We start from the raw sequence: 23,669 nt of genomic DNA, 5'->3' as shown, positions 1-23,669 counted from the left end.
GGTCATATATTTAGGGAGGTCAAAAAGTTACAGGGATTACAAAATAAATGGGAATATACTAAGAGGGGTAGATGAAGTGAGAGATCTTGGCGTACAAGTACACAGGTCCCTGAAGGCAGCAGTTCAAGTAGACAAGGTTGTAAAGAAGGCATATGGAATGCTCTCCTTCATTGATAGGGGTGTAGAATATAAAAGTAAGGATATAATGTTTGAATTGTTTCAAACACTGGTGAGGCCACAACTGGAGTATTGTGTGCAGTTCTGGTCACCACATTACAGGAAGGACGTAATAGCTCTGGAGAGAGTGCAGAGGAGGTTTACAAGAATGTTGCTAGGGTTAGAAAAGTGTAGCTATGAGGAGAGATTGGATAGGTTGGGGTTATTTTCCTTGGAACAAAGAAGGCTGAGCGGTGACTTGATTGAGGTGTACAAAATTATGAGGGGAATAGATATAGTGGACAGGATAAAATTGTTTCCCTTGATGGAGAATTCTAGAACCAGGGGACATAGATTCAAGATAAGTGGCAGAAGGTGTAGGGGGGACATGAGGAAGAACTTTTTATCGTAGAGGGTAGTGGGTGTCTGGAACTCGCTGCCCAAATTGGTAGTAGAGGCAGAAACTTTAAACTCTTTTAAAAAGTACCTGGATCTGCACCTAAATTGCTGTAAGCTGCAGGGCTATGGGCTGGGTGCAGGCAGGTGAGATTAGAAAGGGCACCTGGGTGTCCTTGGGCTGGCATGGACAAGATGGGCTGAATGACCTCCTTCTGTGCTGTAACTTTTCTATGGTTCTATGATTTTTTTTATTTGGCACTCAGGAACTGGCATGACCTCTCCATTTGGACTTAGTGTAAAGTTTTTATGCTGAAATCACACTATACGTGGAGAGGGTTGAAGTTGTATCAAGTTGTAGCCGTGGGATGTTGTGCTGTACCCTATGGTTGAATCTCTGGATTACTTTCAGGGAAGGGACAACATTATGCTTCACACCACTTAGCCAATCTGAAAAGAACAAGTGGGACAGCTTCTTGATGTCAGTCTAATACAGGCTTCATGGTTTTGATTTTAATACTCCTACCCACCAAAGGCTTTGAGATCCAGGCAAGGGCTAAAATATCAGGATTGGGCAACCCACCCCCATTCTGCCCCACTTGTTATGTTTTTCTACTTCTTGTGCTTACAGAGTAGACAAAAATCAAGGCACCAACCACAGACAAGGGATTGGTTAACACAAAAGTACATAGGTTCATTTATTAAGGATTTGAGAAGTTGGTAGCAGTGTTACACCGTTGGACAACTTGCACATGTTTGTGTTGATAGTTTCCTCAGAAGACACTGAGACTAAGACCGGATTTTCCAGCTGGCCAGCGGTGGGCTTCATGGTGGGCAGTGGGTGGTGGGGGGTGGGTGGAGGGGGGGGTGCTGGTGAAGAATGCATTGTGAGTGAAAAACCGGTTTCCTGAAGGCGGGAAGGGTCACCTCGAAACCGTTCAGCATATTATTAACAGAATCTAAATGAGCACCCCACTGGAATTCCGGCTGGAGCTGATGAGATCGCAGACGGAGGGGACTTGGAGCACCGGACATCCTTGGAGAGTCCTAAGTGGAGATCCCCGGGGTGTCTGCTTGCCATGCCTCCTCCCTTTGGGTGCCTGAGGGCCCCTCCCTGACTCCTTGAGGGAAAGGGGCTCCTGGAGAGAGCTCGCTGGGTCCCGTTCCCCTCTCTCATAGCCACTGGAAAAGCTCACCCATGGCTATAGTGGTCAAGTGCAGGTCCAAGAGCATCTCCGGCAGAAACTGCGCGTTTTGCTGGACCAGGTTCACCATGGTATCTGCCATCCTCCCCATGGACACCTCTGTGTGCACATGTCAGTGCTGCTACAGCAGAGAGCCTCATGTGCCACTCTGCTGAGGGCCTCTGACACCTCTGCCTGATATTCCCACGTCCCTTGCTTCACCTCCAACATCTTGTCCATAACCGCTCCCTGAGGCTTGTCATCAGACTCGGAATTAGGAGAGGCCTCTTTCCCCTGCATTCCTCCCAGTGCCGGGGACCTTGACTGTCACTGCCTCCTCCTAACATGGACACATGTGTGGTAACCACCAGATTGTGGGGTCCAGCCTAAACTAGATCTGTGATCCACCAAGGAGTGTCTGGGCTGGTGGATTCTGTGAGGGCTCTACACGTGAGAACTCGCTGTCGTCGTTATGGTCCTCGGTCCCCTATGGGCTGGGGCTTAGCTCAGGATTAGAGTCTGATCTCACCCTTTTTCAGCTGGCACCTGTAATGGAAATAGAAGAGAATGAGTAACTGCATGGGCTGCCTCTTACATTGCACAGAGCCTCACCCTCAGGTTTCAATGTGCAGAGGTTAAGCATCCTCGCTGGGTAGCTGGGGGAGGCTAACCTGCCGTTGGCACATGCACAGTCATGATCCTCCCCCTGCCAGCTCAGCAGCTCACTCTTCATATTGTGTGAAGGGGGGACATCAAGCATGCCCCCTCCTGTCTTCACCCTCTCCTGCCTGTTGCGCACTATCTTCTCTTGTGTGAAGATAGAAGATGGTTTGTGAGCACTTCTGATGCAGGTGCCAATCTCCGCTGACCCATTGGCAACTGTGTGCGCCATATGAAAGCTGCACTTCTGCTGGTCCCAAAGGGCACTTTAGCAGCACCCTCTTGACCCGTGAGCTCTAGTAGCTGGAAAGACAAGGACAACAGAGGCATGGCAGCGGCAGCCACATCTGCAGTTGCCCTCTATGCCAACCACCCGACCCCCGCCAAGATTTGTGCCATCTTGTGGCTGGGTCAGCAACTGTGGTTGCCTCCTATCACAAGAGGGGAGACAGTGGCGTAGTGCTAATGTCACCTAGTAATCCAGAGGCCCGGGCTAATGCTCTGGGGGCATGGGTTTGAATCCCACCCTGGTAGCTGGCGGAATTTAAATTCAAATAATAAATCTGGAATTATAAAGCTAGTCTCTCAGTAATGGTGACCAGGAAACTATCAAAAAACCCATCTGGTTCACTAATGCCCTTGAGGGAAGGAAATCTGCCATCCTTACCTGGTCTGGCCTACACGTGACTCCAGGTCCACAGCAATGTTATTGACTCTTGAAATGGCCTAGCAAGCCACTCAGTTCAAGGGCAATTAGGGATGGGCAACAAATGTTGGCCTTGACAGTGACACTCACATCCACTAAAAGAACGAAGAAAGAAAAGCAGACTATATGGACTTCATTGGGGGCTATGAGCACCATGTGAAGGGGTTTTATGCATGCGCAGCACAGATGTTGGTCTTGCCATTGAGGCCCACGTCCAAGTTCCCATTTAGTGAGGTAGGTATGAGGACAAGAGGGTTCACTTCCCTGGCAGCACGGATTAGGTCATTCATTCTGTTCCTGCACAGCAGAGCACTCCTCCTCTGATTGAAATTGGCATTGACCACCCTGGTGACCTCTTCCCATCCCTTGGGAAAAGGACATCCCTCCTGTCCTCCACGGCTGTGTCCAGCGAGGCATTGCTGCACCGTGGGGTCGGTGCTTGCTGTTTCCTGGCAGCCATGTCTAGGTCCAAACCCTTTGCACGATGACTGAGTAGCTCCATGGCGGGGCGCACGACTTCCTGCCTGCCCCACAACGTGATTCACCAGGAAACCCCCGGCTGCATAATTAATGAGCCGAACATTGCGCAATTCAGCGAGTTTACACACTAGGCTCTGCGGTGGGAGTCCCCCTGACTTCACACCCCCACCACAGGAATTAGGCTCAGGGTGGAAAATCCCACCCTAAGTCTGAATCACATGATTTGTGTTATTTTCCCCCTCCGGTGATGTATAAAGAAGACACAACCACAGTCAATTAAAGGTGTTCCACAACATTCAGGACATTAATGAGGCTCCTGCAAAAGATATACCGAAGTCGTGGTCCCATGACTTAAATTTAAAAGAAAGTAATGCTGCTGGGCGGGAGGTGGGACTACAATATGTTAGTGAGATAAAAGCGAAAAACTGCGGATGCTGGAAATCCAAAACAAAAATAAAAATACCTGGGAAAAACTCAGCAGGTCTGGCAGCACCTGCGGAGAGGAGCACAGTTAACGTTTCGAGTCCGTGTGACTCTTCAACAGAACTAAAGAAAAATAGAAAAGAGGTGAAATATAAGCTGGGTTTAAGGGGAGTGGGGGGGGTAGAGCTGGATAGAGGGCCAGTGATAGGTGGAGATTGCCAAAAGATGTCGTAGACAAAAGGGCAAAGGGGTGTTGAAGGTGGTGATATTATCTAAAGGAATGTGCTAATTAAGGGTAGAAAGCAGGACAAGCAAGGTACAGTTAGCCCTAGTGGGGGTGGGGTGAAGGGAAAGGATCGAAATAGGCTAAAAGGTAGAGATAAAACAATGGATGGAAAAACATTTAAAAATAATGGAGATAGGTGGGAAAAGAAAAATCTATATAAATTATTGGAAAAAAAGGGGGATCGGAAAGGGGGTGAGGATGGAGGAGAGAGTTCATGATCTAAAATTGTTGAACTCATTATTCAGTTCAGAAGGCTGTAAAGTGCCTAGTCGGAAGATGAGGTGTTGTTCCTCCAGTTTGCGTTGAGCTTCACTGGAACAATGCAGCAAGCCAAGGACAGACATGTGGGCTGAGAGCAGGGTGGAGTGTTGAAATGGCAAGCGACAGGGAGGTCTGGGTCGTGCTTGCGGACAGACCGCAGGTGTTCTGCAAAGTGGTCACCCAGTCTGCGTTTGGTCTCTCCAATGTAGAGGAAACCGCATTGGGAGCAACGAATGCAGTAGACTAAATTGAGGGAAATGCAAGTGAAATGCTGCTTCACTTGAAAGGAGTGTTTGGGCCCTTGGACGGTGAGGAGAGGGGAAGTAAAGGGGTAGGTGTTGCACCTTCTGTGGTTGCATGGGAAGGTGCCGTGGGAGGGGGTTGAGGTGTAGGGGGTGATGGAGGAGTGGGGGTGTCCTGGAGGGAACGATCCGTGCGGAATGCTGCCGGGGGGTGAAGGGAAGATGTGTTTGGTGGTAGCATCATGCTGGAGTTGGCGGAAATGGCGGAAGATGATTCTTTGAATGGAGAGGCTGGTGGGGTGATAAGTGAAGACAAGGGGGACCCTATCATGTTTCTGGAAGGGACAGGAAGGTGTGAGGGCGGATGTGCAGGAGATGGGCCGAACATGGTTGAGGGCGCAGTCAACCACCATGGGTGGAAAACCTCAGTTATGGAAGAAGGAAGACATGTCAGAGGAACTGTTTTTTAAAGTGGCATCATCAGAACAGATGCAACGGAGGCGAAGGAACTGGGAGAATGGTTAGTGAGCCTGCCCCACACCCTCCCCGCCTCACAATTAATACTGGGTTAATGTTACTGCCTTGCTGTTTTTAAACTTTTCTTTATCAAGAACACTACATTTTATCTAGAAAAGCTTTTGTTTGGCATGTCAGTAAAATAATTATGCAAAATGGCTCTCAATCCAGCTAACATGGTAAAGATTGGTGGAATCAAGTGTTGCAAATAGTGTGCGACGAGAATCAAGAACATGAGCACTAGCTGATATGGTCTTGGAGAAAGGGACACACTCCCTGTCTATCTACCAGAAACAGAGTGAACACATTCTACCCAAGCTGAGTCTCCAAAATTAGAAATGTAACTCCATTCATGTGTCATATTTAAGGTTATGGAGCAATTTAACAGCTTATATTTATATAGCGCCTTTCATGTCTTTAAACACCCATAGGAGCATTATGAAGGAAAATATGACATCAAGCTGCATAAGGTGATAGTAGATCAGATGACCAAAGGCTTAGTCAAACAGGTAGGTTTTGAGAAGCTAGTTAAAGGAAGAAAGCAAGTATAGAGGCAGAGAGGTTTAGCGAGAATATTCCAGAACTTGGAGCTCATGCAGCTGAAGACACAACCACCAATGTTGGAGAAATTATGATTGCTCTTCCCTTTTAAGGAATAATCACTTTTATCCATAAATGTTCATTTTATTTGTGTTGTTTAACTCCTGTTACACAGAGGGAAGAGTTTCACATCAGTGAAGTCTCTGGATAAAATTGTATTGTTGGGTGTTCAAGAGAGAAATCTATTCAGAGAGAAATAACTGAACCAAATCCTCCGTGTGAGTCCTGTGTGGGGAAGTTATTCTTTCTCTTCTTTAAAATGGTGTGATTTACACAAAATCTTTTTTTAAAAATGTGTGAAACACGTCCCACATGCACAATGTCAACAGTGTGCATTCTGTGGTTACACCTAGGATATAACGGAAGTTACAAAATTACTTTCTTCCTCTAAATCCTTTGTGCCTCCGCCCCCAACAAAAAGATTGTGAAATCATTTCCATGAAGGGAGTTCCTGATCATGTGATTGGGATTTCCCCAGCTTCTGTATATAGATATAAAAGCCTGAGAAGCAATAAAGCCAAATGACAACGCAACCTTGGACTGAAGACACATTATTTGGGAAGGACAGAAACAAAGTAAGTAGTGTGAGTCAGTTGGAAATCATTGTCGTGTTCTAGGAGGGACAGAGTACCATAATGTACCCGGGTGGTGCAACCATTACTGCAAAACTGTGTTTGTTTTGACCCATTGAAGTCAAGCGATTTTGTATTGTGCATGTGTGAGAGAGTGGGGAGAGAGGGAGAGGGAAAGTGGAAAGTGGAAAGGAGAGGGGGAGAGTGCAGGGAAGAAAATGTGAAAGAGTGGGGAAATAGGAAGTGAGGGAGAGAAGGAATAGAGGGAAGGAAGAGAGGAGGGGGTCGGGAGAGGAAGGGAGAGCCAGGGAAGGTGGGGAGGAGAGGGGGAGGAGGAGGGCAGTGGGCAGAGGGAGAGAGGAAATGGGAAAGAGAGGGAGCAGTGTGGGACAGCCAAAGAAGAGAGAGAAGGGGAGAAAGAAGGGGGGAAGAGCCAGGTAAAGAGAGTAGGTTAGTGGGAAAGAGATGAAATTAAGGGGGGAGGAAGAGATTTTTTTTATTTATTCGTGTGGGCATTTACCAGGCCAGCATTTACTACCCCTTCCTATTTATCCTTGAGAAGGTGATGGTGAACTGCCATGTGACATAAGTACACCCACAGCGTTGTTCGGGAGTTCCAGGATTTTGACCTAGTGGCAATATATTTCAAAGTCAGAATAACGTGTGATTTGCAAGTGGTTGTGTTCCTACATTCCTGCTTTCTTGTTCTTCTGGATGGTAGAGGCTGTGCGTTTAGGAAGGTGCTTTGCCAAGTTGCTGCAGAGTTTCTTGTAGATGTTACACACTGCAGTCATCGTTTTTTTAAAAACTATTCATTGGATATAGGCAGTTTTAGGAGTCAACCACATTGCTGTGGGCTAGGTAAGGACAGCAGATTTCCTTCCCTAAAGGGGGAAAGGGCCAGGTAAAGAGAGTAGGTTAGTTTAGTGGGAAAGAGATGGAAATTAAGGGAGAGATTTTTTTAAATCATTCATATGGGCATCACCAGGCCAGCATTTACTACTAGGACAATCAGCCATGGTTTCATCATTTAATTCCAGATTTTTATTGGATTCAAATTTCCACCATCTGCTGTGGTAGGATTTGAATTTGGGTTCCTGGAGTATTACCCTGGGTCTCTGGAATGCTAGTCCAGTGACAATACCACTATGCTACCACCTCCCCCTTTGTTAGTAGAGGAGTGAATGTTTAGGTAGTGGAAGGAGTGCCAGTCAAGTAGATTGATTTGTCTTGGATGGTGTTGAGTTACTTGAGTGTTGTTGGAGCCGAACTCACCCCGGCAAGCGGAGAATATTCCATCAGACTCCTGACTTCTGCCTTGTAGATGGAGGAAAGGCTTTGGGGAGTCAGGAGGTGAGTTACTTGCTGCAGAAATCTCAGTTTCTGACTTGCTCTTGTGGTCACAACATATGTGGCTAGTTCTGTTCTGTTTCTGGTCAATGGTAACACCCAGGATTTTGATGGTGGGGACTCAGTGACGGTAATGTCGTTGAATGCCAAGGGGAGAAGGTTATATTCTCTCTTGTTGAAGATGGTCATTGCCTGGCACCTGTGTGGCGCAAATGTCACTTGTCACTCATCCAAGCCTGAATGTTATCCAGGTCATGCTGCATCGAGGCACGAGCTGCTTTGGTATCTGAGGAACTGCAAATGGAACTCAAAAATTATGCAATCATAGGAGTAGGAGTATTCCCACTCCTAACCTCATGCTGGACGGAAGATCATTGATGAAGCAACTGAAGGTGGTTGGACAAGGGCAATATCCTGAGGACCTTCTGCAGCGATATCTCTAGGACTGAGATGCTTGGCCTCCAATAACCACAACCATCTTCCTTTGTGCTGGGTATGACTCCAACTAGTAGCTGGAGAGAGAAAGAGAGAGGAAGCTGCATTTTCAAACTTAAAGATATAATTTTAACCCACTCAATGGGAAGGAGTCGTGCAGATGAATAAAATGGTGCTCGTGTCTTCCTCTGTGCTCCAAGGATTCCTGCCCATCACCATTTCAATGGCTGGATTTCTGGCAGTGCCAGGCTCTCTTGCTTTAGGCTGGTGTTAACCTCATTAATATGTAAACATCAGGGTCCAATTGCCCAATTAAGACAGTGCAATTTTAACCACTGATTTCACATGTCATGCTTATTGCTGGGCCCATGGGTGGTGTGGTGAAACGAACCCAAATGTGATTATATTTCAATTTTTTTTTTGGTTCCTCTGATGGCAGAGAGAAGCAGGAATGTTCCTTGGTTCCCAAGGGAAAATCTGGGCCTCTCCCACTTTAGGATTGGCTCTGTCTTCCCCACCTGCAATCTCCTTTGGAGCAACCCACCGACCGCTTAATCCAGGGCTGGGGAATGTTGCCAGACAACCCAAGGATGACAGCTCCCTAACTGCCTGGACTCCCATCCCTGTCCACCTGCCAGATGGAGCTTCATCCAACACGGCAAACTGGGTGTGGGAATTCCAATCCTCGGGGTCTGAGCCTGTGCCCGCTTCGAGATAACAACCATTCCAGGGTGTTTGAATGGACACCGTGCGATATTAAAATGTTGCATTAACAAAGGTATGAATCCGTTGGTCAGAATATCAGAAAAAGAGCCAGTGATGCAGTTTTCACTGTTGGTGAGTAAGCTGAACATTGTTAAAAACAAAAAACCGCGGATGCTGGAAATCCAAAACAAAAACAGAATTACCTGGAAAAACTCAGCAGGTCTGGCAGCATCGGCGGAGAAGAAAAGAGCTGATGTTTCAAGTCCTCATGACCCTTCAACAGTTCTGTTGAAGGGTCATGAGGACTCGAAATGTCAACTCTTTTCTTCTCCGCCGATGCTGCCAGACCTGCTGAGTTTTTCTAAGCTGAACATTGTGTTGGTTGTACCATAAGCTGTTATTTGAAAACATTGTAGCAAGGATCATCTTATAATTTTACTGAATAATAACAACATTTCATTAACACAGGATGCTAGCCTGGAGGTATGTTGTGTTAGTGAGTCATGATGTTTTGAGAAATTCTGGAATGCCACAGTATGTCAGTGATTTTTTAAAAATACTTCAATCGTACATTTTCTGAAGGAAATTTCTTCCCCATGACACAAACAGCCTTATACCAAAGGCTAGAAACACTGCCAGATTTTCCATACTCCCCTCATCTGTTGCTCTCCAATAACTTCCCTGGACTTCTTTTTGTATGTAAAAAACAAAAAACTGCGGATGCTGGAAATCCAAAACAAAAACAGAATTACCTGGAAAAACTCAGCAGGTCTGGCAGCATCGGCGGAGAAGAAAAGAGTTGATGTTTCGAGTCCTCATGACCCTTCAACAGATTCTGTTGAAGGGTCATGAGGACTCGAAACGTCAACTCTTTTCTTCTCCGCCGATGCTGCCAGACCTGCTGAGTTTTTCCAGGTAATTCTGTTTTTGTTTTCTTTTAGTATGTCTTCATCTCTCCCTCTCACATTCTCTCTCTTTGTCTCTGTCCCTCTCTCTCTCTCTGTCTTCACTCCTGTTAGTTTTCTTGTTCAATTATGAACTCCATTTTTCCTTGCACCATTATCACTTCCATCATTTAATCACTCCTGTCCGACAACCTACCTGATTTTTCCTTCTGTTCTTTCTCTGCCCCCTTTCCCCAACTCTGAGCTTGTTTAAAAGCTTTATTAAAGGCAGTTACAGTACACTTTCCAACCACAACTTTTATTTACTTAGCACCTATAACATAGTCAAATGTCTCATTGTACTTCATAGGAGTGTTATCAGAAAAAAATTGATACCAAGCCACTTAAGAGGTGTTCAGGCAGACAACCAGAAGCTTGATATTATTATATGCCTTCGGCTCTCTCTCTTTCTCTGTCTTTGTCTGTCCCTCACTCTTGGTCTCTTCTGCTTCTCTCTCTTGTTTTTAGCCCCAGTGTGATAGAGAATGTACTTGCTGACCTCTGTTCGCAACCAGTTCACAAACATCTTGATTTTAAAACTCTCACTGGCTTTCCCCCACCCACCATGTTCAAATCCATCCATGATCTCATCCCTTCCTGTCTCTGTAACCTCCTCCAACCTTACAACTTTCTTATAACTCAGTGCTCCACCAAACCGGGCCTCTTGTCCATCCCCCACATCCCCCACATGCCTTGAGCTATCCAAGCCCCAAGCTGTGAAATTTCCGGCCTAAAGCTCTTCGTACCTCCACCCCTCTCCTCCTTTAAGACCCTCCTTTAAATCTGTCTCTTCGTCATCTGTCCCAGTGTCCCAGTCTTTGGCATGGTCTTTGTCTGATCTTACTCCTGTGAAACACCTATGTTAAGGACGTTAAATGACTTGCCCTTGCTTCACTGATTTTCCATCCCACTTAATTCACAGCCTCCACTCCTCTGACTTGGGAAATTGCCAAGCAGAGCCAACATGGAGAGAGAGAAGTCATATCAAGCCAGCCACTAGGTTAGAAGTTCTGCCGCACTGACCCATTGGGTCAGGATATATTGTCTGATGGTATCTAATTTAACATGCACCTTCCCTTGTTTTAGGATGTTTAAAAAAGCATTACAGCACCTTATTGAACAAATTGATTCCGGAGGTGGATTGATCCCAGCCACCAGTGCTTATGAATCAGAGAAGTTTCAACCTCTACACCTGGCCTACAGGAGAAAAAATGGCCCATTCTGGAGAAAACCAACATATTGCCCTACTGAATTCGAACTGAAACATGTACTAGTCGATGAAGACACTTTGGTGCCAGGTAAGTCGATGTGTGTGTTCATCGAACAATGTTGTCAGCGTCCTCAACAATGCAGGAAGGCGGAGGGCTGAATGGAGTGCTTTGTCCATTCTTCTGAGTCCTTTTTTCACCCCCTACCATTTTTATCTCCTTTCCTGGACATGTTGATTCTTGTTGGTTTACTATTTTGCCAGTAACCCCCAGTATCTCACCCAAGTGAGGCCAGATCGTGAGTCAGAAGTTTGTGGGTTCAAGTCTCACTCCAGCACACAATCTATGATGACACCTTAGTGCAGCATTGATGGAGCGCTGTAGAGTAGGGGACCCCTACATCTTAAACTGCTGTCTCAGATGGGCATAAAAGATCCTATGGCACTATTTCAAAGAAAAGCAGGGAGATCTCCCAGGCAACCTGGCCAATATTTAACCCATAATCAACATCAATGAGAAATGGATTATCTGGTCATCATCACATTACTGCTTGAGGGAGCTTGCTGTGCACATACTTTTTTTACATCAGAACAATGACTGCATGTCAAAAGTACTTCTTTGGATGTTGAGCGCTTTGGGACATTCTGAGGTTGTGGAATGTGCTGCATAATTGAAAATTCTTCTTCTCTTAAACATATGATATTCCCTTATCTGACATCATATTTGTGTCATTGGATAATGAAAAGGCTTACTCTAATAATAGCTGCTGAGTATGTGCATAAGGAGCTATGTCATAATGACGTCACTCAGGAAGAGGTGAGTGTGCAGGACCTCAGAGAGGAGCAGTAACCCTGTCCTGACATTCTGTAATCTTATATATAGTTAGCCATGTTAATAAAAGTACTTCTAAGCAAAGATCTTTGCCTCCAGCCAAATCTCTTACCACAGTAAGACACCCAATGTCTTCCAAGACAGCCCAACCTAATGGGGAGGTGGTGGCATAGTGGTATTGTCACTGACTAGTATTACAGAGACCCAGAGTATTGATCTGGGATTCAAATTCCCACCATGGCAGATAGTGAAATTTGAATGTAATGAAGAAAATCTGGAATTAAAATATTGTTGTAAAAACCCACCTCGTTCACTAATGTCCTTTAGGGAAGGGAATTGTCTGGCCCACATGCGACTCCAGACCCCTAGCAATGTGGTTGATTCTTAAATGCTTGCTGAACTTTGGCAGTTATGGATAGGCAATAAATGCTGGCCCAGCCAGTGAGTTCCACAACAAACAATCAAGAGGGGGGAGTTGAGTCATTATTTTCCGCACTTTGAGTAACTGGAAAACCCTGATTAATGCCTCAACTGAGACCACCTAGCACAACACAGACCACAGGTGGACCCCAGACCTTTTTTGTGTCAGTACTTCAGGAGCCCATCATGTGGTGAAGTCAACATGGGGAGTATTCTTTGAAATCCTAACATAAGATCTTGCAGAGTTCCATCATGTGGGTTATTATTATTGATATTGCAGAAAGGATAATCAGAATTACAGGGGAGAACTTTAAAAAGTCTGTCCCAAAGTGCATTTGTGCTCTGAAGCTCCCATCCCACTGAATGGTTTCTCAGAGCTGTATGTGTTGCTACAGGAAAAAACTGAACAGACCCATGGAGAAGCGCTGACACCACAATGCGGAGCAGCGCAGTGAAGTGGAGAGGCGTGAGGGGAAGGTTGAGAGAAAACAAGCAAACATCTGGCTTTGCAGCCTTTTGTAAATTCCAAGCCAAAATAAAGGATTGTGGGGCTGGGGTGGTGGGGAAAAATGGGGCCCCATTTGTGTGAGGGTGTGTATGTGTGTATGTGTGTGTAGGAGTGGAGAAATGGGAAAGGGGAGGGGTGTGGTGGAAAGAGGTAAAATCAAAAGGAGATCCAATGTGGGCCTTTCCATTTACCCATGAATGGGAGTTGAGCAACAATGGCTTCTTTACTCAGAAGAGCAAAGTACATACAACAGTATCAATTTTAGAAAATCTGAACCTTTTTAATATCCATGGGGGAGATATACGACTTGAGCCCAAAAGAATGGACAATTTCTCTATACCAGCCTGAGGCCAAAGCTAAATTAAAAATCAGACCTAATTTCAGTGGGAGTGATGAGCGGTGGGACACCAAAGAGGCCACAAGGAGGCACTGACACCAGTTCACCTTATATTGGGCAGCCATTTCTTTGTGGATCATTTTGACAACTATACATTATAAACCAAATACAACCTGGCAGGAGTGGGAAGTTGGGGGGTGGGGTGATGGTGGTGGTGGCAGATTTTAACTCTGTTTAAGTGAATGAGCTTCGATCTGGGTTAAAATCAGGCCCGTGGCACAAGTTTATCTTCTTAAGTTGGACATGCAGCAACTAGTCCCTCTTGTTGCTCCATCTTTAGGGGTGTAGTCATTGTTTCAATAAACTGAATAAAGATGACAATGAATTGTCAACATTATCGAAGAAAATTGCACACACACACACATATGTACACACACATATACACACACGCATATGTACACATACGTACACACACACACACACACACATACACACACTCACACAATGGGGCCCCATTTTTGCCCTCACCACCCCAGCCCCACAATCCTTTATTTTGGCTTGGAATTTACAAAAGGCTGCAAAGCCAGATGTTTGCTTGTTTTCTCTCAACCTTCCCCTCACGCCTCTCCACTTCACTGCGCTGCTCCGCATTGTGGTGTCATCGCTGGCAACAAGTCATCAACGTCAACTCCAATAGCAGGTGGGAAAGAGATTTTGCCTGTCAATTACTGCTGTTACTGAATGAAACAGATTCAAAGAAACAACAATACCAGTGAAAAAAAAAATGTGAGCCTGTATTACATTTCAGTGAGCATTTCATTTAATTCCTTGCAGTTCAACAGAAGGAGATGCCCTTCAGTTTCTTGGAGACAGTGGATGGGTTGATCAAAGGAAAGGTAAAGGTCAATCTTGATCCGGTAACAGGAAAAGTTGAATTATCGAAAACCAGTTACAACACCGTTCAGCTGCAAGGAACAAAGCAACTTTACATCAGTGTCTCCGAGCTAATCGAGAGCCTGAAAAAACGGTAAAGCACAGTAATGAGAATATGCAAACTGTGGTCATTTTTGGTGATGTTGCTTTAGGAAGAATCAATTGTTACTGTAACGTGAATGTGAAATTGACGGGCAGAAAAAGACCAGGTGAGGCCTGTCCCACAGTCAAGAGGTAATACTTGTTCCTTCCTCCAGGGTTAGTAGATTGTCAGCAGAGGATTTTTCAGTAGCTTTTATTAAATGCATCTCAAAAAGATTGGTGTGTATTTGTGGAAGTCATTAGAAGAGTATTTTTGGGTTGGAGGTTCAGTGCAAATTCTCAAAGTAAGTTACATTCTTAATATTTATTGATTCTAAGAGTAGTATAGCACAGAAAGAGGCCATTCAGGCCATCAAACCTGCACTGGCTCTTTGAAGAAGCAATCCATTTAGTTCCACTCCTTTGCCCTTTCCACATACCCTTGCAACTGTTTCTCTTTCAAGAATTGATCTAATTCCCTTGGGAAGAGCTGCTATTGAATCTCTATCCACCACCTATCAGGCAGTACATCCCGAATCCTAACTACTCATTAAGTGAATAAGGTTTTCTTCATGTTGCCCCTAGTTCTTTTGTCAATCACCTGAAAACTGTGTCCTCTGATCATCCACCCTTCAGCAAATTGAAACAGTTTTCCTTTATTTCCTCCTCCTTTAGATACCATGCCCTAAGACAGTATTGGTGGCCATGGCCTTCCAGTGGATTAGTCCAACATTAGGCCAGCCAAAGTACTGTAAAGGTCTGGCATTGCCAGGAAAATCTCCTGCTCTCTATCAGGCATATTGATAGCATATACAGGCTGATAATTCACCTGTTTAGATACATTATGAATGCACCTTCTATAGCCATCAAGTGCCTGGCGTGGGATTGAACCTAGAGCTTCTGGCCCAGCAGTAGTGATGCCACCCACTGCACACAAGACCTCCTCTTCCCTTTACTCGCTCTATTAAAACCCTTCATCAATTTTTGTCATGTATCAAATAGGTAATAGGTAAATTAGTGTAACAGACTCCAGGGGCCAAATTTTTAAACAGTCGTGGAAGTGGGATCAGGGCTGCAATTCCCCGCCACCAACTAGCATGTCACTTTAATGGCATAGTCCCATCTTGGGGCCATTTCTGAAGAGCCTGTTTGAGGCAGGGTGGCAGGGTGATGGAGGAGGATGGCTACCTCCCCACAAGAGGCAGGTAGCCAATCAAGCCCCTATTAAGGTCAGTGAGCAGACACTGCTAGAACTTTCCGATCAGCAATTACGACCCTTCACTGATGCAGAATCCCAGCCGATGAACGAAGGTGACTTCCTGGCAGCAGACCAGTTTCCCATCTATAATTTTTAACCATCCTTGGCTGGGTTTGCAAGATGGCCAGAACTGCATCTGCTTGCCACCCTGTGCAATGAGGGCCAGCTGACAGCTGTGGCCATTTTTTATTTTTAAAGCCTTTTAAAAAAAGTCTTCAGAGGGTGCCTCCATCCCTCACCTACCTACCCCAGCAGCACACGCCTCTGACAGCGGGGCTGCCAGTGCATCAGTACTGGAGGGCATCCATCCTAGTGGCCCTCTAGCCTCAGGAGCTGCAAGCTGTCCTAGATTGGTCCTGGCGACAGCCATTTAACCGGCCTCTTCCTTAAAAATCACTCCATGGGTCCAGACTCCAGCATGTGAAGATTCCTGACCTGCGTTTCCTCTTCACCATGGGCTCAGGACCCACAAATAAAAATTCATTCAGCCCAGGTACCATCTGGTGATAAAAACAAAAAACTGCGGATGCTGGAAATCCAAAACAAAAACAGAATTACCTGGAAAAACTCAGCAGGTCTGGCAGCATCGGGGGAGAATAAAAGAGTTGACGTTTCGAGTCCTCGTGACCTTTCAACAGTTCTACTGAAGGGTCATGAAGACTCGAAACGTCAACTCTTTTCTTCTCCGCCGATGCTGCCAGACCTGCTGAGTTTTTCCAGGTAATTCTATCATCTGGTGATGTTAGTTAGTGGTATCCTCTAATTCCAGAGCTGTCAGCTGGGTCTGCATGCCAGATTTCTGATGTATTTGCAAATTTGATGTCCTGAATTCCCACTCATTTACAATTCCCTTCCTCTTTCAGAAAGCTTGGACGTTCTTGGGAGCTGATTAAAAATAATTACTCAGGAGATCTCTGCATAGTAACCGAAACATTAGTGTCTGTAGAGCCCATCACACTGAAGAAAGTTAACAAAAGAGGATCAGAATTCTATGTCACCTTACCCTACATCTCCAAGGTAGGAGTGGCTGCAACCTTTAGGCATGAAATGACCAATATTACCATGTCAGTAATCCTTTCCCAGACTGCTGTTGTTTCTCTGCAACTTAGATTAATGAAATGAATCTGAGGTTAAAAAAATGATTTTTCATAGATAACATTTTGGACATAAAACAATTCTCTGGACTTTGCAGCCTGTCCCATAGAGATGCCTTATGTATAACAACACAACAATCTGCATTTATATAGTGTCTTTAATGTAATAAAATGTCTCCAGGCACTTCACAGGTATGTCATCTGTAGTGGTCAATGGTTGAATTCTGTGTTTGATTATGGGAGGCTGGTAACTGATCTATGCTATCTGCACTTGATTGGTTAAGCCTGGGGGATGACTCAGAGCTAGAGTAAACAGACAATTTGCTTGAAACTGAGCTGTAAGCATGAGTGCAGACGTTTTGTGATTGCAGAGATATTTTAATTTAAAACTCTTACAAATAAAACCTACTGCAGACTTAGAGACTAGTGTCATCTCTGTATTGCTCTGATATATAAAACATATACAAGAAACTAGTGAAACACAACGTTATCAAACAAATTTGGTTGGGCCTCACTCAGTGTACTGTATACAGTTCTGCTCTCAAAATAAAGAAAGGATACCAAGGTGTTGTAGAAAGCAGAGATTTACAAGGATGTTACCAGAACTGCATGGGGTTTACGTAAGGAAAGGATTGACAAGCTGGGCTCTTTTCTCTTGAAAAAAGATGGGTTGACCTAACAGGTGCCTTCAAAATTCGGAAAGGCTTTGATGGAGTGGTAATGGAGAAAATGGTTCCTCTTAAGGGAGGAACAGAGCTAGAGCCATCAATATAAGATAATCACCAAGAAATGGAGAATTTGATCAGAAGGAACTCCTTTACCCAAGGAGTGGTAAGAATACCACAGGGAGTGGGTGAAGCAAATAGGATAGATGCATTCATGGGGAAGATAGACACATGTCTCATTTGAGAGAGAAGGGATTAGATAGTTAGGATAGTTGATTTAGTTGACGAAAGATGGAAGGAGGCTCAAATGGAGGACAACCACCAGCATGGACTTGTTCAGCCTAATAGCCTGTTTCTGTGCCTGAAATCCCAGGTAATTCTAGGTAAACTTTGTCACCAAGTCATATCAGGAGGTATCAGGGCAAATGACCAAATGTTCAGTCAAAAATTATTTTAAGAAGTTCTTTAAATGAGAGAGAAAGTGGAGAAATTTGGGGAGAGAATTCCAGAGCTCAGGTCCTAGGTAATTGAGGACATGGCCTCTAATGGTGGAGGGATTAAATTCCAGGATATGCAAGAGACCAGAATTGGAGGGAAGCAGAGATCTCAGAGCATTGTAGGGCTGGTGGAGATTACAGAGGTAGGGTGGGACGAGGCCATGGATGGATTTGAAAACAATACAAACATTACCAATCTCACCTGAAGCCATGTAATATCCTGGGAGAGGCAGTAGATGAGAATAAAAACCTAGGCCTATTAGCAGGAAGAAGATTCAGAACAATCTGCTCTGACCCCCTTAGGCAATCAAAATAAGTACAGGAGCCCACTCTGGATCTGATTAACATTATAACATTACTGAGAGGGATCCAGGGTAGGATACCCTGCAGAAAAAAAAACATGAGAGTTCAAAGCAGTTAGATAAACCCTTGGATTCACAGAACAACTTAAGCCATTGATTTGTGCTTATTATGAGGGATGTAAATCTCCACTGCTCTGTGTCTCACAATAATTTCACTTCTGATGTGTATGCCTTTTTTAGGCAGGTACAGAATGCTCTCTTTTGACAGAGAGGACACTGGGTATTCCTAAAGGAACGGTCCTTGCGTACAAAGTGTGGGACCTGACCATATCAGAAGATGATACACTCTGTAAGTGATTTTGCAATTTAAGTGTTTTACCATCCCCTGACATTCTCCAGGCCAGACACATTCCCCTTCTGAAGGTTTGGTCAGCTAACCCTCCAGAAAGCCTCCTTCATTGGTGGTCAGTAAATGACATCTCCATGCTGGATGTCCCTGACTGACGGGGCTTTTTTATTTGTCCAAACTTTTGCCATGGTGACGTCTTTGGAGAAACTATGATAAGAGGGAAGCCAGCAAAGAACAAAACTGGAAGATTGTGTTAATCCAGAAATAGTGACTAGGCAACTCCGGAGACACAAGTTCAAATCCTGCCATGGTGGGTGGTGGAATATAAATTCAATTAATTAATAAAATTAATTAGTTAATGGAATAAAAAGCTAGCCTTAGTAATGGTGACCATGAAACTACCAGATTGTTGTAAAAACCCATTTGGTTCATTAACTGGTTCAGGGGAAGAAATCTGCCGTCCTTACCTGGTCTGGTTGACATACGGGCCAGAATTTTTCAGTCAGGCCCGACTCGCTGGTGCGTAAAATGACGCGCGATGACATTGGGCGTGCATCCCGACATCATCGCGCTGTCTCGTGATGTTGCATTCGGCAGGCGCACACCAGAGTTGGCTGCGCGCCCGCCAAAAACTGATAGGCCTATTAAGGCCATTAACGAATTAATTAGTGTCACTGTTGACGCTGCCCATCCAACAAAGCCCAAGCGGCTTTCACGTTTTTTAGGAAACCTCATCCACGAGCGGGATGAGGTTTCCTAAAGCTTTTGTGCATCAAATAAAAAAATTCTGTGAAATATTAAAAACACGCCCCATCTCATGTGACACAGTCATGTGAGGGGACTTGTTTAATTAGATTTTTTTCCCATTTATTTAATTATTTCAATAGCGATTCAGTCTCCCTGAGGTAGCTGGCCCCGACTCTCCCTCCTCCCCCGCCTGCACAGATAGCGCTGAGCGCTATGGCTCGCATCTTACGCTGGGCCGACCTTAATTGTCCCGCCCTCGTAAAACGGCGGCGTGGAACCAATCGCGGGCAATGGTCGGCTCCGTGACCACCCCCCGCCCACTCCCGCCGAGCCCGCCCGCTGACTGAAAGATTCAGGCCGTGGTTCCAGATCCACAGCAGAGTGGTTGATTCTCAATTGGCCTCTGAAATGGCCCAACAATCCTTCTCATGATCAATGAGTGCCAGCCTTGCCAGCAACACTCACATCCCATGAACAAATGGGAAAAAAAAACGCTTGAGTTTTAAAAGATTGACAATTATAGCAACGGGGAGAAAAATCAAGGAAGAGATGGAATTCCCTTACTCGAGAAATATTAGAGTTGAAGATGGTGTAATAAGCTTGATTTCAACACAGCAAGGAAGTAAACATTTAGATAGATGCCCGAGACAACAGGAACAATTGAGAAGGAGCCATAGTGTGGACAAAATAGAAACAGGTGAGAAAGGCAGTGGCAGCAGGAGCTTGAACAGTGGGGAGAGGTGGGGAGTCATTTAGAAACAAGAGGTTTTTTTTTCTCATATCCTTTCTAGGTATGTAACAAGTGTCAGCCAAAGTATTCCTAGATATTTAAAGTTTTACATGGACTTGTGCCTTAGTGCTCACACACATGACCCTTTCTCCACGTGTAAATATAGGTAGTGAATATTGGTGAGTATTTATCCATAAGTGACATTATATCCAAGCTGAATATCCTCACTCAAAATCCTTACATGTGCAGAGATGAGTGGATGGTTTTCAGGAATGGGAACAATGGCTGATTCTTTTTTCTCTTCCTAGTCCAGGATCAACTGTAATGCCCCTACTTTTGCTCCAGGTAGCATCAGCTATCTCAGCACAAGCCAAAGGTTGAATCTGGAACCCGCTGAGTCTGCATGAGTACATTTCCCTTGGTAAAGCGTCCTCACTTTCCTTGTCTTCTGCACTGTCTGCAAAGTGGAAGAACTTCAGAAGCAGTTCAGCTATCTGATCACACATTTAACCCTTTCAATGAACACCTTACTCTCCATTGAGTAAATACTTCTGTATACACAAGATAGTAAAACATTTGAAATTTGCGGCTAACAGCTCCCTTAGGTTTCCAGTGTTGCTCTAATCCAATGGCTTTTTCTCTTTTCCTTTTCAGGCATCTCAGTGCCAAAAAAGAAGCAACTATCAATCAAGCCTCAGCTGTGTCTTGACAATATAGACGGTAAAGTTAATGGTATAACCACTTGAAAATTATTAAGAGGATAGACTATGTTCCTGGACGAAATAGAAGAATAATGGAAAGAGTAAGCTACTGAGAATGAGGAATAGAGTGACAGAATAACAAAACTTAAAGTCAGAGAATGGAAGAATTAGTTTCAATTCCTCCTTCCAACAAAACAATCTTGGAACAAAAACAAAAATACCTGGAAAAACTCAGCAGTTCTGGCAGCATCTGCGGAGAGGAACACAGTTAACGTTTCGAGTTCATCAGAACTAAAGAAAAATAGAAAAGAGGTGAAATATAAGCTGGTTTAAGGGGGCGATGGGACAGGTAGAACTGGATAGAGGGCCAGTGATAGGTGGAGATTGCCAAAAGATGTCATAGACAAAAGGACAAAGGGGTCTTGACAGTGGTGATATTAGCTAAGAAATGTGCTAATGGGGACAGTAAGGGCAGAAAGCAGGATGAGCAAGGTACAAATAGCCCTAGGTTGGGATGGGGTGAAGGAATCGAAATAGGCTATAAGGTAGAGATAAAACAATGGATGGAAATACATTTAAGATAATGGAATAGGTGGGAAAAGAAAAATCTATATAAATTATTGGAAAAGGGGGGATCGGAAAGGGGGTGGGGGAGGAGAGAGTTCATGATCTAAAGTTGTTGAACTCAATATTCAGTTCAGAAGGCTGTAATGTGTCTAGTCGGAAGATGAGGTGCTGTTCCTCCAGTTTGCGTTGAGCTTCACTGGAACATTGCAGCAGGCCAAGGACGGACATGTGGGCATGATGGCAGGGCGGAGTGTTGAAATGGCAAGCGACAGGGAGGTCTGGGACATGCTTGCAGACAGATCAAAGGTGTAAAACAATCTTAGATATGGCTCCATTGGTAGCATTCTCGCCTCTGAGTCGGAAGGTAGTGGGTTCACAGTCCCACTCCAGGACTTGAGCACTAAAATCTAGGTTGACACTCTAGAGCAATACTAAGAGAGTGCTGCACTATTGGAGATGCCATCTTTTGGATAAGATGTTAAACAGGGCCCTGTCAGATGGGCATAAAATATCCTGCACCATTATTTTAAAGACTAACAGGGGAGTTATCCCCAGTGTCCTGGCCAATATTTAGCCCTCAATCAACATCAGTCAAAAAAAAATTTGGTCAGTATCACACTGCTGTTTGTGGGATCTTGCTGAGCGCACATTGCCTGCTGAATTTCCTGCAATAGAAGAGTGACCACACTTCAAAAATGTTTCATTCATTTTAAAGCATTTTGGGACATTCTGAGTCATGAAAGGTGCTTTCTTTTATTTCAAAATCTTTTGCAAACACAAGGTCAGCTTCCGTGTGTAATGACGACTCTCAAACCTGCCTCACCAACACTGCCATTGGCTCCAGAGTTGTTGGTGTATCTGACAATGAGACCTGCAGCTGGCCTGTTGGTGTGCAGGCTTGATGGTCTCTTTGACCACGAGCTGAGCTTCATTGCCTTTTATCCGGTCTGTCACCAAAGCCATCTTCATCTACCTCCAAAATATTGTCCAATTAACTGCTGAAACTCTAGTCTATACCATCATTGACTTGAGAATCAACTTCTCAAATGCTGTTTTTCACCTTCACCCTTCAGCTAATCCAAACTTCTACAGTTTCAGTCCTCTCTAAATTTGGTCTCTTACCACATTATCCCCAATGATTCTCTACATCCCAAAAAGCACCTTCGAGATTCTAATACTCAGTTTTACATTCTTCTGTGTCATCTCCGAGTCTATTTGCGACATTACCAGTCATAGCCATGGCCACTCCAGGGACTTGAGCAATAATTTAGGCTGACACTCCGGTGTAGTACTGGGAGAGTGCTGCACCATCTTTCAGATGAGTCCCTGCCTGCCTTCCCAGGTAGACTTTAAAGATCCTGTGGCATTGTTTCATAGAATAGAACATATACAGCATCTGGCCCAACTCATGTGTACTGGTATTTACACTCCAAATCACCCCTATTCAATCTACCTCTTCTCAGCCTTTCAACACTGCTTTCTATTCCCTTTTCTTATGTACTTGAGTAAATTCTTCATGAAAACATCTAAACTATTCACCTCAACCACTTTCTGTGGTAATGAGTTCCACATTCTAACCACTCCGAGTGAAGAAGTTTCTCCTTATCCCTCTAATGGATTTATTAGTAACTATTTCGGGCACCTAGTTTTGGATTCTCCCACAAGAAGGAACATTCTCTTCACATCCACCCTAGCTGTCCAACTCGATCATAATTTTAAAGATCTCTATCAGGTCTCCATTAAGGTCTCTATTTTGGAAAATCTCCCTGGTGTCTGGGCCAATATTGATCCTCAACCAACATCACCAAAGAGATTTTCTGGTTTACTAGATTGATACCTGGAACGGGCGGGTTGTCTTATGAGGACAGGTTGGATAGACTGGGCTTGTTTCTGCCATCGTTTAGAAGGTTGAGGAGTGACTTGATTGAAGTATATAAGATCCTGAATGGTGTTGACAAGTGGGATGTGGAAAGGATCTAGGCCAGAAGTAGGGGCCACTGTTTTAACATTAAGGGTGCGCCCTTATAGGACAGGGATGAGGAGAAATTATTTTCTCTCAAGAGGGTTGTGCGACTTTGGAACACTTTGCCTCAGAAGGCAGTGGAGGTGGGGTCACTGAATATCTTTAAGGCAGAGGTAGATAGATTCTTGTTAGGCAAGGGAATCGAAGGTTATCGGGGGGTAAGTGGAAATGTAGAACTCGAAACACAAACAGATCCGCCATCATCTTATTGAGTGGTGGAGCAGGCCCAAGGGGCCGAATGGCCTACTTCTGCACCTATTTCATATATTCATATGTACTGCACTGAAGGGCTAACCTAGACCTGAAGCGGTCAGCAAAAGGCCAAAAATGTGATCTACTGCTTCTGAAGCTTTTCCTGTGCCTGCCCACAAATAACCTGATGTTACCTCATAATACAAGGTCAACTCATTTAAACTTTTTTCCCCTTGTGTTGCTCATGCAGAGAGTCCACAGGCAGAGGACTGTGGCTGTACCTACACCAGATGGACTACAGCAGTTCAAG

General features: G+C 44.7%; 1 protein-coding gene across 6 annotated transcripts in view; it reads left to right on the top strand.

Annotated features, from left to right (window-relative positions):
* LOC121269111 (gasdermin-A2-like) overlaps positions 1-23,669 on the top strand; it is a 60,312-nt gene that overhangs the window by 28,034 nt on the left and 8,609 nt on the right. For 4 of the 6 annotated variants that reach the window (XM_041173577.1, XM_041173578.1, XM_041173580.1 and 1 more), the window contains exons 2-6: positions 11,003-11,214; positions 14,055-14,247; positions 16,356-16,509; positions 18,291-18,399; positions 20,531-20,608. In XM_041173577.1, coding sequence (XP_041029511.1) covers positions 11,004-11,214; positions 14,055-14,247; positions 16,356-16,509; positions 18,291-18,399; positions 20,531-20,608 — 745 coding nt within the window. In that variant the 5' untranslated portion in view covers position 11,003. Of the gene's footprint in view, positions 1-6,345; positions 6,486-11,002; positions 11,215-14,054; positions 14,248-16,355; positions 16,510-18,290; positions 18,400-20,530; positions 20,609-23,669 lie in introns of those variants that run through there. The other 2 variants (XM_041173581.1, XM_041173576.1) reach the window with 2 other exon arrangements.

Source organism: Carcharodon carcharias, chromosome 23 (assembly GCF_017639515.1).
Source record: "Carcharodon carcharias isolate sCarCar2 chromosome 23, sCarCar2.pri, whole genome shotgun sequence".
In the NCBI taxonomy this organism is placed as follows: domain Eukaryota; kingdom Metazoa; phylum Chordata; class Chondrichthyes; order Lamniformes; family Lamnidae; genus Carcharodon; species Carcharodon carcharias.
The sequence above is the reverse complement of the archived record's forward strand: the minus strand, read 5'-3'. Positions and strand labels throughout refer to the sequence as shown.